Source organism: Danio rerio, chromosome 17, assembly GCF_049306965.1.
Source record: "Danio rerio strain Tuebingen ecotype United States chromosome 17, GRCz12tu, whole genome shotgun sequence".
Classification (NCBI taxonomy): Eukaryota; Metazoa; Chordata; class Actinopteri; order Cypriniformes; family Danionidae; genus Danio; species Danio rerio.
In genome coordinates, this window is record NC_133192.1 from 20,798,955 (window position 1) to 20,816,255 (window position 17,301).

Here is a 17,301-nt window from a genome sequence, read left to right on the forward strand (position 1 = left end):
AGTGGTTAGTGTGTCGACACATAGCACAGAGGTGCTCACAGCGACCTGAGTTCTGAGGTCCTTTGGCGATCATTTCCCTAACTCTGCTCCCCATACTTTCCTGTCTGTAGATCTTCACTGTCCTATAAAAACATGGATAAAACCACCTAAAACATTATTATTAAAAAATAGCTACTATAATTAAAATTATAAATTAAAATCTCCCAAAAGTTCTGTTTTGGTCAACAGGGCCTATTACCCCATCCCATTATTTGTTTGGGCTAATAAGTTTTTATTTATTTATTTATTTTATATTCAGATTAATTGTTTTAACAAATTCTTTTGGATCTATACAAGTATATTGCAATGTACTGTATCTACAATTTTACTAAATGATTGGATAGCACTATTTGGAAAGAATTTATAGTCACACTTTTATTTTAATGTTATCTTCTCGCTATTAGCAAACCATTAACTATTACCTTTTACTTTAAAAAACATCTAATTTGCTACTTATTAGACATTAAAGTAGTTTAGACATTGGGTTAGGGATGTAGAATACGATCAGACTATAATTTTATAAGTACTAATAAGCATCCAATATCTCAATAACATGCATGCTAAAGCTAATGGACCCTTTCACAAGAAGCGATGTGGATTGCATACAATGCAATATCGATGCTGAAACGATATGTTGTGCAGCCCTATTTATTTTCTTTGGAACTGGTTACAAATAATAGAAAAATTGCCATTAGAGTTCCTTTAGAATTTCATGACAATAACTTCAACTTCATGCATTTGTTTGCCTATGTTTTCCACTATGTCTATCCATACCTGTCTCTCTCTTTCATCACTCCCCGTTTCTCCACCTTCTATCCTATTCATTCTAATTTCTCTACCACCCTTTACAATTACTGTATATTCTCCTCCTGGCATGTCTTTGTCCCCTTAGGCTGTTAGTCTTAACTGTGTGTGTGTGTGTGTGTGTGTGTGTGTGTGTGTGTGTGTGTGTGTGTGTGTGTGTGTGTGTGCGCGTGTGCGCGTGTGCGCGTGTGTGTGTCTGTTCATGACAGATTTGTTTTTCAGTGTTATGTTCACATGTGTGTAAGCTGCACCCTCTTTTGCTCGGTGACCTTAAAATCTTTCAAATGGTTTGTATTGACAAGAGAGGCTGGATGTCTGCTGTTGGTTGACTCAGCCGCTGCTCTGCCTATAGAAACACTATACAGTCTTGTCCTTCATGTTCTGTCTAGAGCGTAGTATAGTGTTAAATGTTTAAAGTAACATTCTAATGCTCATCTACTCCCTATGAGACCCACTTACTAGATAGTGCAGTAACAGTCAGTTTTATTTAATAAAATCTCATTTCATTTTCATTTTAGACTGTGTTCACCAAAGTATAGGAGATACCTAGGCTATAGCTTTTTGAGAGTACTTTTACAATGCAATACAATTTTTTTAATGTAAATAAATGAACTGATAAAGTTATTTTGCAGGCACTTCCACACTTAAACCCCTGGCATCTCTTTTGACATTTATTTATATATATATATATATATTTATATATATATTTATATATATATTTATATATAGGCTAATTTATATTGTGTTCCATGAAAGGTAAACCACTGTGAAATAAAGGTTTATAATAATAATAATAATAATAATAGTAATAATATATATATATATATATATATATATATATATATATATATATATATATATATATATATATATATATATATATATATATATATATATATATATATATATATATATGCAGAGCATATATTATTATTATTATTATTATTATTATTATTATTATAAACCTTTATTTCACAATGGTTTACCTTTCATGGAACACAGTTTAAATCAGCCTTTAGGCTTGAACATTAGACTCGCTCCTGTTCGTCCTGAATCTGGCAACGTGCGCTTGTGTTTGTTTTGATCCAGGAATGCAATACATTAACCCCTGGGTGTCAAACTTGCATAAAGCACCTTTAACATTTTCCTTCTGATGGAAAGACTGTTTTGGGCTTTTCACCAGTGCTTAACTTTGGGTTATTATAAACGCAACTTTTAGAGTTAGCGCTCTTTCACAGTACAGGTTGCGATGCTGAAACAAAGCTGCGTAAAAATTATGGCCACATGTATGCTTCACATCAGACAGCCAGTTGCATGTCTTATTAGATTCACATACTTTAGACAGTTACTTAAGCATTGTGCTGTATAAATAGTAAAATAAATAAATTTGTAAAATCAAAGTACGTCATATAGGCCCAATCCCAATTCTATTTTTGTACCCCTACCCCTTTTCCTTCCCTTTGGTCCTTACAACCGAGGGTTATGGGAAAGGGCTTCAGAATTTACCCCTAAGAATTGGGACAGTTCTACAGCACCTGCAAACATCATCATATGTAATTGCGATCTCTTGCTTCATATAAGATCAGACGATCAAGACTGCTGTAGTTATTCCAGTTGTGCTATTTTTTGGTATTTATCTTCAGGAAATCACTGAAGGCATATATTATTTTATCATAACGTATTTAATGGAACCCTGGCGGCATATTACAGAACATTTCTTGTCTAAGGCCTTATTTAGGATGTTGTAATTTCTCCAATTTGCACGAAAATGAAGTTATGAAGCACATTTTCACTTGATTTGGCATTTATATCCATTCTTACAAAATAATTTTTTATCTTTAGTTAGGAAACCTTGTCATCAAGTTCGAAAATCCACTCTCAGGGTTGTTACAAAACAACCAGCACTGCACAGGTTGCTAATGAGTGCTAATTGAGTTGCCAATTTAAAAAAAAAAAGCTTGAGGCATTACTCCCTTGCCTTATAACTGGTAATGCTTCTGGAATCATGACACTTTGATGGTTTCTGTAATGCTGGTTGCAGTTCCTGTGCTAACATCATGTTGCACGGCTGTCAGTATTTCGTCATGGAAACATTCAGGATCCTTCAAACAATTTTGTTCTTGATTTTCAACGATGTTGTTAAACATTTTAATTATAAGCTTTTGGGTTGCCCTTAAGTTGAGAGATTTTTTAGGATTCTTTGTTAGGTTCAAGAGGACTTTAATATTGCTTGACGCTATTAGCAGGTTTGGCATGCTGTCCCGGGAGAGATGACCTTAAACTGATGACCTTTACGGCCAATCACAGTCATTTCTGCTGAGCACTGATGAATACAACGGCAAATCAGTGCCGTTTAAGAATGAGCTCAGCAGTGATTAAATGTTAACGGGAAATTGAGTTTTTTTTTTAAAGTAAATTTCAGTACGGAAATTCAGTATCGTGACAAGTCTAATATAGTGGAATAATCAGTTCATTAACTTGAGTTTGATAAATGGCATCTAAAACGTGTGTTTGGGAAAGAAAATGTTAGCTAATAACTAGTGCCATTTCCCTTAACTTCACTAAAAAAGAGGTCCGATATCCCTTTTTATTTTCACTGCATTGAGAACGGACCTTCCGGTCACTTGGAAGGCGGTGAAATTACACATTTGTGTCACTTTCTCTTCGCTGATAAGATATACAGCCAGGTCCAGTATGACTCAGGCGATGTTTACAGGTTTCTTCCCACCGCAGCCTCAATTTCACTTTTAAAATGGCGGCCGCATGAAATCTGTCTATAGTAGGCTTCAATCAATATGATTGGGTTACTGCTGATTACGGATGGAAGACCATCCGCGATCAATCATATCATGTTCTTCTCTTGAAATTAGTTTAGAATACTTCACTTAAGATGCTTCTGTAATGTCCCAACACCCCAGGACATGCTGTTTAATAAGAGCTTTTGTCCTAAATTTGGTCTAAAATTAAAATGACCATGAAATTAACTGAAATGACTATGGTTACCAAACAGATACAGTAGGATAAAATTTTTAAATTAGTTTAGTTTCTGTAATATACCCCCCATGTCCCTGGACTCCAAACCCAGCCATAAGTGTACAATAATTACAAATTGAAATGTGAAAATCTGAATAAATGTGTTTTCAATTGATTGTTTTTCCCTCATGCATCTTATTTACTCTTCTATGGTTCTCGACTTCCCCTGAAATGAGTGATGTTTGTGTATGGTCGGAGGGGTCAAATTTTCACTGCATGTAACAGTGTATGTGACAAATAAAGGCTTTCATCATCATCATCATCATCATCATCATCATCATCATCACCATACTATTCATTTTCATTGATTGATCAATATGGCAGAAACACAACTATTGAAATATCTGGAATCTATGAGTTAAATAAATCACCAAAGAAATATGTATTTTCCCCCAAAAAATACGCTCACACTAAACAATGTGCAAATAAACACATTTAAATATCTTTATTGAACAGAACCATTATAAACATTATAGCAGAGCTTTCAAAATAGATACCATAAAAGATATAAAATTAACACGAGCACTGTTCGACAAGACAAACATGAGTACAGGAACTACAACTTACACACAATTATTGACAAAACAAGTACATACACTCCTAATTTGGAGAAAAAGTGCTGCTCGTTTTCTCCTTCCCTGTATTTAAACCGATCCCCCAGTTCACAGCGCAAGGATCATTTTTCACAGCTTACATTCATAATAAACACCAATCGCTATGCATTAGTCTCCTCTATTTATGTGGTTTTAAGCAATATTTAACTCCTGTAAGTACTAGAACGGTACATTTTTATAGTACAGTGGCCTAGAAATTTGAAAGTGGCATAATATTATTTCTTATTTACTGAGCTATTCCTATACACTTGAGAAATATACATATAAATAGAGCTTATTTGCGTTCCTACTTCATTTAAAAAAACAACAAAAAAAAAAACAGGTTTTGTTTATCACATACAAGGCTGAGATGAAACAAATGAATTAAACGCGTTTCTATTCTTTTTTTTCCCTCTTTTTTTTTTTTAAGATGTTCTCATGCACATCAAAATGGCTTGGTAATACGACAGCTTTGTTTGCATTTTACATAGGCTTAAGTTACTTTTTCATGAATCTTGGTGGATATTTACCCTTTCTACAAGTTCACTAAAATGAAGTGAAGGCTTAGCATTTTCTAATGATCAGCCAATTTTTTATGGAGCCAGATCAGTCTCAGAAATAATACATTTGCAAAAATCAAGCTCGTACATGCATAATGCAATTCACATTTAAATTCACAAAAATCCAGTTCGTAAATTCAAAACACAATGTGTAAATTTACATGTAAAATCATAAATATTTCCCCAAATAAATTACTCGTGTGCATTTATATATTGTACTGTAATTTGAATTTATGCATTGTGTTTTGAATGTACATATTGGATTTGCGTATTTACGAATTGTGTTTTGAGTTTGCGATTGCATTTGCGCATTTATGAATTGTGTTTTGAATTTACCAATTAGATTTGCACATTTATGAATTGTGTTTTGAACTACGAATAGGATTTACATAAATTTTTTTCATTAATTATATTTTTAATTCACGAATTGGATTTGTACCTTTATGAATTGTGTTTTGAATTTACGAATTTGATTTGCGCGTTTATGAATTATTTTGAGTTTATGATTTGAATTTGTGTTTTGAATTTACAAATTGGATTGTGTATTTATGAATTGTTTTGAGTTTGGGAATTGCATTTGCACATTTATGAATTGTGTTTTGAATTTACCAATTAGATTTGTGCATTTATTAATTGTGTTTTGAATTGCGAAAAGGATTTACGTATTCATGAATTGTGTTTAACGAATTTGCACATTTTTTAAACTGTTTTGAATTTATGAATTAGATTAGGGTATTTAAGTGTTTTGAATTTAATAATTGGATTGGCATGTTTTTATGAATTGTATTGAATTTACAAATTGGATTTGTGCATTCATGAATTGTGTTTGAATTTACAAATAATTTTTTTGTAAATGTGAAATGTGTATTTTGTAATTGTATTATTTTTGAGGAGGGCGGCTTAGTGGTTAGCGCTGCCGCCTCACAGCAGGAAGGTTGCTGGTTCGAGTCCCGGTTGGACCAGTTGGCATTTTTGCATGGAGTTTGCATGTTCTCCCAGTGTAGGCTTGGGTTTCCTACGGGTGCTCCGGTTTCCACCACAGTCTAAAAAGACATAATAAGCTAAATCGTTCGGAGTGTATGAGTATGTGTGTATGGGTGTTTCCCAGTACGGGGTTGCAGCTGCAAGAGCATCCACTGCGTTAAAAAAACAAAAAAACAAAAAAAAACATATGCTGGAATAGTTGGTGGTTCATTCCACTGTGGCAACTTCTAAAATGAAGACTAAGCTAAAGAAAAATGAATGATTTTTGAGACTGATCTGGCTCCATAATTTTTAACCCAACTCTGTCAGATTTCCAGGTGTTTTTGCTTTACATAAACACCAGAAAGAAAACTGCATGATTCCAGCATTATGTTTCCAAAGGCAGTCTGATGGTTGTGCATAAGTGTCCTAAGTGGTACAGTGTCTACTTGATATTTGTAATGTATTTATTTATTTATTTATTTGCTTATATGTGCGTGGACTCCCTCCGGTTTCTCTCAATCCCTTGGGTTCTGTAGTTAAAAAACACATGCAGTCCATTGACCGGATGCACAATTGGTACCGTCTGCATCCTTGGATATGTTTGGGTTGCCAGAGTGCAGTCCGCTGTGGCCAGTAGCTCCACCGCCAGAGTTTTGAGCACAATCAAAGCCAGCTCTCGGCCGATGCATCTCCTCACACCGCCTCCGAAAGGCACGTAACTAAAACGCTCGCTTTTACTTTCTTCTCGGCCCACACAGAAACGGTCTGGGTCAAAAAACTCCGGGTTTTGATAAGCTTCTGCCGTCTCGTGTGTGTCGCGGATGCTGTACATGACGCTCCAGCCCTTCGGGATCTGATAACCCTGCAGATACAAAGCATAAGGAATTTTTATATTAGACATGTGTATATATATATATATATATATATATATATATATATATATATATATATATATATATATATATATATATACAAACACACACACACATACACTCTCAGAAATGAAGGTAGCTGAGCTGTCACTGGGGTGCACCTTTTCAAAAGGTACACATATGTACTTGAAGGGTCCATATTGGTACCTCAAAAGTATATATTAGTACCTAAACATTTTAAGAGGGACTTTTTTTGTATTTTTTATGGTACTAATATGTACCTTTAAGATATTATAGACCTTTTAGGTACACATTTGAACCTTTTTTTAAAAGGTACCACACCAGTGACAGCTCGCGTACCTTTATTTCTGAGAGTGTAGTGACATTTCACAATAATTTTTTTTATCGGCAACATAAAATGATCATATTGATTTTTCAGGGTATTATGATGTATAATTGATACAATTTTAAATTGTAATGTAACATAAAATTAGCAGTTAAAATTACTATATGACAATTGTATCATTTCTAAAATTAGATTTGTAATATTCTAAATTAATAATAATATTAACCATAATTGTGCCCAATATAAAATGACTAATATGAGCCTTTGATTATTCAGTGCTCAAGAAAATTACAATATTCTTTCTTCCATTTATTTTTTAAAAGCAGCAAACAATAATGATGATTATTAGTTTTGCATTCCTATTTTTCATTCACACTAGACTTCAGTTAATAAATAAGTTACACAATTGAATGCCAAAATTCTCAGCTAAATCCATAATAATAATAATAATAATAATAACAATCCATATTTTTATCTACAGCTTATTGATAATGATGTTTATTATTCATACATCATACAATTGCTGTAAAATTGACAGTATTACTGGCAAATTTGGTTAATCTTTTTTATTTTAATCTTCTTAATCGTTTTAGTTTTAGTCGACTAAATCTACTCTAGTCTTAGGATGTTGTAACAGCATCCTGCGTCTACTGTGGATCAGTTACTTTTCAAATGTGTGTGTGCCTCATGCATCACACACCAAAATTGATACTCATTGGATATTTTTCATAGAAAACGCCCCCAATCACATTCTCATCTCATTTTTATTAGTCTACAAAATGTGAGTATATTTTTATTATAGTTGTAGATATCATCACTTAATTTTTATTTAGTTTTCATCTGTAGAAACTTGTTTGCCACAAAAATTATGACTAGAATTTTTCATCAATGAAATGCACACTAAAGTGGACTGTAAATGAACAGCACAGTTGTAAATGTTAATTTAGAGTGTGCATGTAAATTTTGCCTGTAATACTGTAAAATTTAAGAGAGGGCAGCGAAGATCAACTGAACTGCCTCTTCCTGAAATGCATTTTAATTTAGTTTTTGTAATACTGTAAAATTTACAAGCACACTGTAAATTTTACAGTATTACTGGCAACCAAAATTTTTAGTTTTTATTTTTAGAAAAATGTTTAGTTTTCGTTCAATGTGTAAAATATCATGATTTTATAATCTGTTTTTAAAACAATATAGACCCATAAAGATTCCTCAGCAACATTAAATTTAATGCATTTAAAAATGCATCTGTGTAAATGTTCTAAAAAGCCACTCACGTTCAGTTCAAATGTTTGCAGAACTGTCCTGTATCCTCCAGACACCGGTGGGAGGAACCGAAGCACCTCTTTGACCACGCAGTCCAGGTATGAAAGTTGACTCAGTTTCTCCAAGCTCAGGTAAGGGACGTGGGTCCGAGAGCGACGGCCCTCCTCCATGTCTCCTGCTTCAAAATAAGTTGCTTTATTGATCGCTGATCTCCGGTCGCTGGTGCTCTTCTCCGCAGCTTCACCTTCTTCACTGATGGCATTCCCATTGCATCGAGAGCGGCAGTGTCCATGGCCATCAGTGATCAAGCCCTCGCTCTCCAGCTCTGCTCTGGCTCGTTCGCTCACGTCTGGATGACGCAGCAGCTGCATGATCAGGGATGTTGAAGCGCTGGCCGTCGTCGAGTGGGCAGCGAAGATTAACTCAACTGCCGTTTCCTGCAATGCATTTTAATTTCGTAAGTCTAAATTCAAATAAAATGCAAATATTTCAGTTTGCCGGACTTAATAATTGACCCTTATCTCTTAAGTTACATGGCAATACAGTTGAAGTCATAATTATTAGCCCTCCTGGATTATTAGCCCCCTATAATAAACATGATTTTCATGAGGCATTATAATTGTGTCATCAATATTTTTCTGATCACATTTTCAGTAGAACAAACTGTTTTTGTCATTAAAATGTCTCTTTAAAAAAGTAATCAGGTGACATGGTGGCTCAGTGGTTAGCACTGGGGCCTCACAGCAAGAAGGTCGCTTTTTTGAGTACCGGCTGAGTCAGTTGGTATATCTTTGTGGAGTTTGCATGTTCTCATCGTGTTGGCGAAAGTTTGCTCCTGGTGGTCTGATTTTCCCCACAGTCCAAAGACATGCGCTGTAGGTGAATTAAGCTAAATTGCTCGTAGGGTATGTGTGTGAATGAGTGTGTATGGGTGTTTCCCAGTACTGTGTTGCAAGTGGAAGGGCATACGCTGTGCAAAACATATGCTAGATAAGTTGGGGGTTCATACCACTGTGGCGACCCCTGATGATTAAAGGGATTAAGCCAAAGGAAAATGAATGAATGAATGAATGAATGAATTAATTAATGAAAAAGTAGTAATTTTTAACAGCATCATTAATATTTAATGACATTTTAATCACAAATTTAGCTTGCACCACTGTAGTTGAGATAAATAAAAATATCAATGACTGTTATAAAATTGATCACATATAATGTCTTCATAATAATCATGTTTATGACAGATTTAGGAGTTTTGTTTTCTTGGTAAAGTCTAGTTGTCATGACAAAGACAAAAACAGGGTGTGATATATTTGTTTGTCAAGTTGTCATAACAAACAATGTCATTACTGAGTAGATGGCACTTAATGACAGTGGTGATAAGCATGCATAAATCTCATTCACAATCATGACATTGTGTTACCGATTTTTCTTTTATGCCAAAAATTTGTTTTATAATAGTTTTAAACAAAGATCATGTTCCAAGAAGATCATTCATTCATTCATTCATTCATTCATTCATTCATTTTCCTTCAGCTTTAGTCCCTTTCTTAATCGGGGGTCGCCACAGCGGATTGAACCATCAACTTATCCAGCTATGTTTTACACAGAGGATGCCCTTCCAGCTGCAACGCAGTACTGGGAAACCTCCATACACGCATTCACAGAAATTAACGCACAAACACTATGGCTAATTTAGTTTATTCAGTTCACCTATACCACATGCCTTTGGACTGTAGGAGAAACCAGAGCACTCGGAGGTAACCAACACAAACACGGAGAGAACATGCCAACTCTACACACAAATGCCAACTGACCTAGCTGGGACTCAAACCAGCAACCTTCTTGCTGTGCTAGCCACTGAACGACCGTGTCGCCATTCCAAGAAGATATTTTGTAAATGTCTTACTCTAAATATAATAAAACACATTTGTTTATTTGTAATATGCATGGCCAAGAACTTAATTTAGACAATTTTATTGCCAATTTTCTCAGTATTTAGATTTTGTTTGAAGCCTCAGATTCCAGATATTGAAATATTTGTATCTCTGCCATCAATTTGTTTATACTAACAAGCCATACATAAATGCAAAGCTTATTTATTAATGAGTATATATGTATAAATCTCAATTTTGAAAAATTGTCTCATGACTGATTGTTTTGGTTCATGGTCACATTTTGAATAACCTTTGAGAAAATATAATATTAACATATTTGGTCAAAGAATGTTTCGTTATCATTTAGCTGAACATAAAGGATGCTAAATAAAGCATGTTAATTCTGAGCAAGAATATTGATTCCTAATTAAATCTATAAAATAATAAGTGATCATGCAAGTCTGTTTTATATTTCAATAATTAAATGGATTGTTCACCCAAAAGTAAACTTTTATTCAGCATTTACTCACCCTCAAGTGGTTATTTTTTTATGTTGAAAACATTTTGGAAACCGAAAACCATCAACATCCACAGTATGAAAATTAAAGGCTACTGGTTACCTACATTCATCAGAATATCTTATTTTGTGTTCAACAGAAAAAAATGGTTTGGAACAAGTGGAGTAAAAGAAAAATATGACATAATTTTCAGTTTTGGGTGAACTATCCCTTTAGGGACTTTTTGCTAACAAATGGGTAAAGCTTAGTGCTTTGAAGAATAATGACAAATAAAATTGGCATTTAAAATGACCATAAATTAGAGTTTTGGGGCTGCACTGTGATCCTTAAATAGCATTGTTTAATATCCATTCAATGGTTCTTGCTTAAAATATGCCTGACAAGATTTTTGGTATCTATGCATATTTCAGTGAAAGACATTATAGTCATTATAAAACTGGGTGTAGTAAAAAGCTAGCACACAATATTTTTAGATTTGGCGTCTTAAGGTTTACCTTGAGTTCTTGCATTGTAAGTTCATAGTCATTTTCCCTCGCACTGCTCAGCATGTAGTCAAAAGCATCGCAGTAATCGCTGGCTTGCTGTTTTTTCAGCTTCTCCTCTATGATCTTCTCCATGGCAGAGTGCAGAATCTCACGAGCTCTGATTCCCTAGAATAAATCAAACAGACTGGGGTCATACCTAAACCATTTTCAAAGCAACCAAGATTTTAACATTATTTACTTTGTAACACTTTACAATAAGGTTGTATTAGTTAATGTATTCACTAACTCGAACAAACAATAAACAATAGATTTATTACAGTAGTGATACATCTGAATTGTTCCTTGTTAGTTCATGTTAACTCAGTCCATTAACTAATGTTAACAAGCATGATTTTTGATGTTAATAATGCATTAGTAAATGTTGAACTAAGTATTGTTCATTATTAGTTCATGTCAGTACTAACATTAACTAATGAACTTTTGTAAAGTGTGACTGTTTATGTATACATTGATCTAAATATGTCATTTACTTTCTTGATAAATCTATCTTGCAATTTAAGTACATGAGCGTTAATCCTCACCCTTCCCTAACACACAAACACCATGTCTTCTTTTATATTATGTTGGATAAATTAAGTTTTATACTTGGTCAGAGTAGTAATCATTGAGAAACAGCATAGTCAGAACTGCATTGTTATTCAGTTGTATAATAGTGACAATTTTGTCATGTGATATTGTTTTAAATATACATTTTTATCTAAATTGTACTTGTATTTTGTATATAACAACATACAGCTGTATATTGTATTTTTTTTCTTTCTTTTTTTGGTGTTTCACAAGACCATACATAGTTGTATACAATACAACATAGGATAAATTACAGACTGTCTAATTTTTCTCATTTACCCAGCATCCCTCAAAATAAAATACAGTTTAAATTGAATTAAAAACAAACATATCCTCTGAGAGAAAAAAATATATAAAAAAGTAATAATAATTAAGGATGAAAAAAAATATATATTTATAAATAGCAAGATTACAACAGAAGAGCAAAAAAAGACACGTTTTGAATTAAGGAGTCAGTATTTTCTATTTTCTCTCAACTGTCTATTAGAGTTGATATCAACTGAACAGGCTAAGCCTTTGATGTAGTCTAAAACAGGGCTCCAGGTTTTGTAAAAAGATTTGAGAGATCCTGCAAGTAAGCATTTTAACTTCTCAAGTTTTATCCAGCTAAAGATTTCTTGGATCCACATGTCATGTGATGGAGGAAGTACCTGTTTTCAATTTATACGAATGTCTCGTCTAGCTAAAAGCGTAGAAAAAGTAATGACCTGGCGAGATGCAACAGTCAAGTCAACTCTCTCTGAAATACCAAAAGGGGCTGTCGAGGGGTTAGGGTCTAGATTTATGTTAATAGCTTTCTTGAGTGTATCAAAAAAACTGGACCATACATTTATCAATTGAGGGCAACTCAAATTGTATATTTCTAGATCAAACATATTAACACCAATCATTTCAGAGATTCCAAAAATAAGAAAGCACTATCACAATTTTGATGGTTGGAATTAAAGAGTTAAACAGTTCCCAGTGATCATTTACTCCTCCTCCACTTGTTTCAAATCTGTTTCTTTCTTTTGATGAACTCAAAGGAAGCCATTTTATAGAATGTTGGAACCTGTTAACCATTGACTTCCATAGTATTTATTTTGCCTATGTATGTCAGTGGCTACCAGTTTCCAACATTTTCAAAATACTGTCTTCTCTGTTTAACAACAACAACAACTCATAAAGGTTTGGAACGAGTTGAGGGAGAGTAAATTGTGTGTAAATTTTCATTTTTAGGTGATCTGTCCTATAAATTTTGTAAGGGAAGGCTGAAACTACGGTTATCCTCACCTTGCGCAGGCCGCTAACAGGAGTGTCAATAGGAAGAGAGAAGAGATTATTCATGAGCTGCTCGAAGGTTTTGGAGAGATAAGTGATTTGCTGCTCCTCCAGGTGCAGACCCAGCAGGACTCGCACGGCGATGCGGAAGGTGAGTGACTTGGCAGCGGTGTAAACCTCCACAGACCCGGTCTCAGTGCACCACTTAGCAATTTCAGACTTGACGACATCTTGAAGGCGAGTAAGATATGCCTCCAGCGCCCCACGACTAAACACTTTAGCAAGGACCTATCAAGCAAATAATAAATTCATGAATCAAATGGATAACTATTCATTGCAAGAGTGATGGCTGGAAATGAAATGTTTTTTTTTTGACAGCTCAAAGACACTAAAATCAAGAAGATATTTATTGCTGTAGAGATATTAATAAATATGTTCAACTTACTTTTCTTTTCCTCTTGTGCAGATCTCCAACTGAGTTTACTAGAGTGTTGGGTCCCAGGATGATTCTTGTGCTCTGGGGCCACTGTGTGCAGACCACCGTATGTTCACCCAGCAGAATCTTCCGGATGTTTTCTGCACCGGTCACTCGGATGAGAGGTTTGCCCAAAAGGTGAGTTTTAAAAACATTTCCATGTTTCTCTCGTCTTGAGATGTGAAAGCTGGAACCCTGTCACAACATAACAGAGTTTGAGCAGGACTATTCAGACTTTTGTGACTGTAAGGTAGTGTATAGCAGTTTTATTTTACATGCTCTAAAAACAAATTGTTCAGTTCCGCAACTGTGCATGAAATCAAGGTGAAATATCTGTTTTTAACTACATGAAGAATTAAATCCTCACTAATTTAACACATGCCAGAGAATATTTTTGTGTGTGCATTTGTATGGTAGATGAACTAGTTCATATGTTCAATTCACTTCACAAAAGGTGCACATCATTACATTGCAGCCAAAATCAGAGAAGTTACCGTATATGTCTCATATTTCATTAAAAACAACATTGTTTGGGTAATCAGAAATGTAATGCATAAATCACTAATAAACTATAAAGATGAAGCAAACAGCAAAGGTTAGACTCTTTACCTTTTAAATTATATGCTAAAATAGCATGTAAAATATAACATAAAGCATTCCGGTGTAAAGGCCTACATAAACTAGAAATAAAACTGAAAGAGTATGGAAAATTAAATTAAATTAGTATGGAAAAAAATTTTCTTAACAGAAAATTCTAAATAAAACACTCCGGGGTAGCATATAATGCAAAAACTGAATGAAAAATTGTGGTTTGGAAAAAAGTCCTTTTCTCAGTGAAATAACAGAATGCTGAATAAAATGTTCCACTGTGCGGAAATTATGAAAACATATATCTATCTATCTATCTATCTATCTATCTATCTATCTATCTATCTATCTATCTATCTATCTATCTATCTATCTATCTATCCATCCATCCATCCATCCATCCATCCATCCATCCATCCATCCATCCATCCATCCATCCATCCATCCATCCATCCATCCATCCATCCATCCATCCATCCATCCATCCATCCATCCATCCATCCATCCATCCATCCATCCATCCATCCATCCATCCATCCATCCATCCATCCATCCATCCATCCATCCATCCACATTTATTTATTTATTTATTTATTTTTTACAAAAATTACTTTTCCATATTTGTTTATAACGCAATTTTAGACCCATATACCCTGACATAGCTTATGGCATAAACACAGGAGATATTTTAATATGGCTTGAATGCAATTTTAATAGTTATTTTGTTCAGTTAACTTAATGCGCTAGGGGCGCCAAAAACACTTTTTTAGCAAGATGATTTTCATTACAAAGTTGCATCTTTTGTAGTAATGATGACCGCGCTGTAAAAAAGTAAATAACTGACTGATTTTAACACTTTATTTTTTTTTTTTTTTTTACTTTAAAGCTATTTGAATAGGCTATTAATAACGTCATTAGAACATTTCAATTTTAATAACATTTTTATTAACAACAAATACATAAGTTCAAGGCACTTTTCATTTACTTTTCGAGTGCCTTGGCCTTACGATTTTGTTGTTTATCTTTGTGAATCCCTTATCCAAATAACACCGACACATTAATTATTCCTGAATCACTTTTTGTTTGCTTTTCATTTAAGTAACATTCCTGTAGCCTTTATAGAACGTTTATAAGCATACTTTCCCTGTTAGCTGCACTTACTAGCCAATTAAAATATAAAATATAATATAGGCCTAATTCAGAATATATTTTACTCAAAAAATGTATTATAATGTAACATTATCACAATATAGCCTATTATGGGCTCTATTTCAAAACTGGTTTGTAATAGTGTTACTTTCAGAACAAAAATCTAATCATAAAGTCAAAAGATTATTATTATTATTATTATTATAAAAACAGCTCAGAACTGTTAGAAACCGACAAGAGTTTTAAAGTCTTACCTGGAAAAGCCAGTGGAAAGTTTCTCCGACCAGCGGCCAGCCCATGGATCCCTGCGGGAGTGGGAGTTTACACGTCTTGTCCCGGGTGATGCTCCACCTGAACTCCCAAAGCAGCCGCGAGACCGCGAGCAGCAGCACTGTCGGTAAGACGGCATCGGCAACCGAAAGCAAAGCGGACACGAGGCAGAAATCGTGCCCGAACATCTCGAACGATGATCAAAAGCCAAAAGAGAAAGAACAGAATCCACGTGCGCCTGTGCGTGTTGTTCCAGTTATGATCTGCGGGATGGAGCGCCTCCAGAAGTTGTGCAATACGCAAGAAGCTCTCTTTACGCGCTCCTCGAATATCTGGAAATAGAATAGGAATACAACTTTACATTCACCCTACAGTGAATCATGAGGGGAAAAGGGGGATCTACTCTGCATCCAGTCTCTCCAACTTCACAGAGAAAGCCAAGAAACTGACAACTATTCCAAACAGTTTTACAAGTTGCATGCGCTGGCATGTCTTTCATTCGAGTTTATCCACGATTTCTTGGGGTGCAACTTTAAGGACAGTCCTGCTTTCAGCCACACTAACGAACTTGATAACGGGAAGTTTGGAAATTAACAAGCACTAATATGTGCGTAATGCAGAAAATCTCTCCTCTCAAACATTTAAACGTAAGTAAACCCCATTCAGTCTGTATATTGAATAGCACATTTATAGCAGGCTACAGAAATTCAATTTAAAAATGCTGTGCCTTAGTTTTTTTATTCAACTTTTATTCGAATATACGGAAACTGAGCTTCAGAATTTTGTTTTTAATCCTAAAATATATGCTTTTGGAAACCGACTCTTGATAATGATCTAACTACACCTAATATCAGTTACAGAGTCTCAATTTAAGAGTGTAACAAAAATCAGTCTCTGTCAGATTTGCAGCTGCAATCAGCAGTCTAGAATCACATCATCTCAATTACAGAGCTAAAGGTGACTTACAGGTGAAACAGTGTCAGACAATGAATGTTTACTCACCTCAGCACGACTGTAAAAATATCCCCTTTCAGATTCTGTCTCTGTTAGGTGAGCTATATGAGTCTTCAGTGCATCTCGCGCGCTCGAGCTTTATAGGTATTGGCACATATTATGATCCACCTTCACCAGTGACGTGTGAGCAGTTTTTTTCTCTCATAGTTGAAAAGGTCGTGGATGGATCACAGAGGATGGGAAACGATCGTAGGTTATTCAGAGGGAATCAGAAAGAAAGAAAAAGCAACAGAGGGAGTGAGTGAGTGAGCGAGAGAGAGATTGTTTGGGGTTTTACTGGTTGCTTAACCATTTCCTCATTGAGATTCTATTCGATCCTTTTGTCGTCACGTTTTCATTTATTACGATCAAAGCAAGCCTTTTTTTGCTTATAATGTTTACATAAAATATTAGCTTATAATTTGTGTAAAATATATATTTATTTATTTAAATTTGGAAATAAAAACTTTCTTCTGTGCGTAAAAACCATAAACGCACAATGAGAGCAATTTTTTTTAAAGAATAGGCAAAAAATATGATAACGGTGTACATTTTGATAGAGAAGACGCATTTACTTTTT

At 34.5% G+C, this 17,301-nt stretch overlaps 1 protein-coding gene and 1 long non-coding RNA gene across 14 annotated transcripts in view; one reads left to right on the forward strand and one right to left on the reverse strand.

Moving 5' to 3' along the window:
- The window catches only part of LOC141378551 (uncharacterized), a 102,353-nt gene that overhangs the window by 4,975 nt on the left and 80,077 nt on the right, over nt 1-17,301 (forward strand). For 7 of the 13 annotated variants that reach the window (XR_012393326.1, XR_012393332.1, XR_012393335.1 and 4 more), the window contains exons 2-5: nt 8,512-8,577; nt 8,718-8,936; nt 13,205-13,397; nt 13,713-13,859. This is a non-coding gene — a long non-coding RNA (uncharacterized lncRNA). Of the gene's footprint in view, nt 1-8,511; nt 8,578-8,717; nt 8,937-10,015; nt 11,372-13,204; nt 13,398-13,712; nt 13,860-17,301 lie in introns of those variants that run through there. The other 6 variants (XR_012393331.1, XR_012393337.1, XR_012393338.1 and 3 more) reach the window with 2 other exon arrangements.
- On the reverse strand, nt 4,297-16,783 carry cyp26c1 (cytochrome P450, family 26, subfamily C, polypeptide 1). Its single transcript, NM_001029951.2, is given in 7 exon segments — nt 4,297-6,857; nt 8,491-8,916; nt 11,369-11,524; nt 13,259-13,534; nt 13,692-13,916; nt 15,713-16,060; nt 16,731-16,783. Coding segments are annotated over 6 exon segments (1,665 nt in total). The 5' UTR covers nt 15,917-16,060; nt 16,731-16,783; the 3' UTR covers nt 4,297-6,479.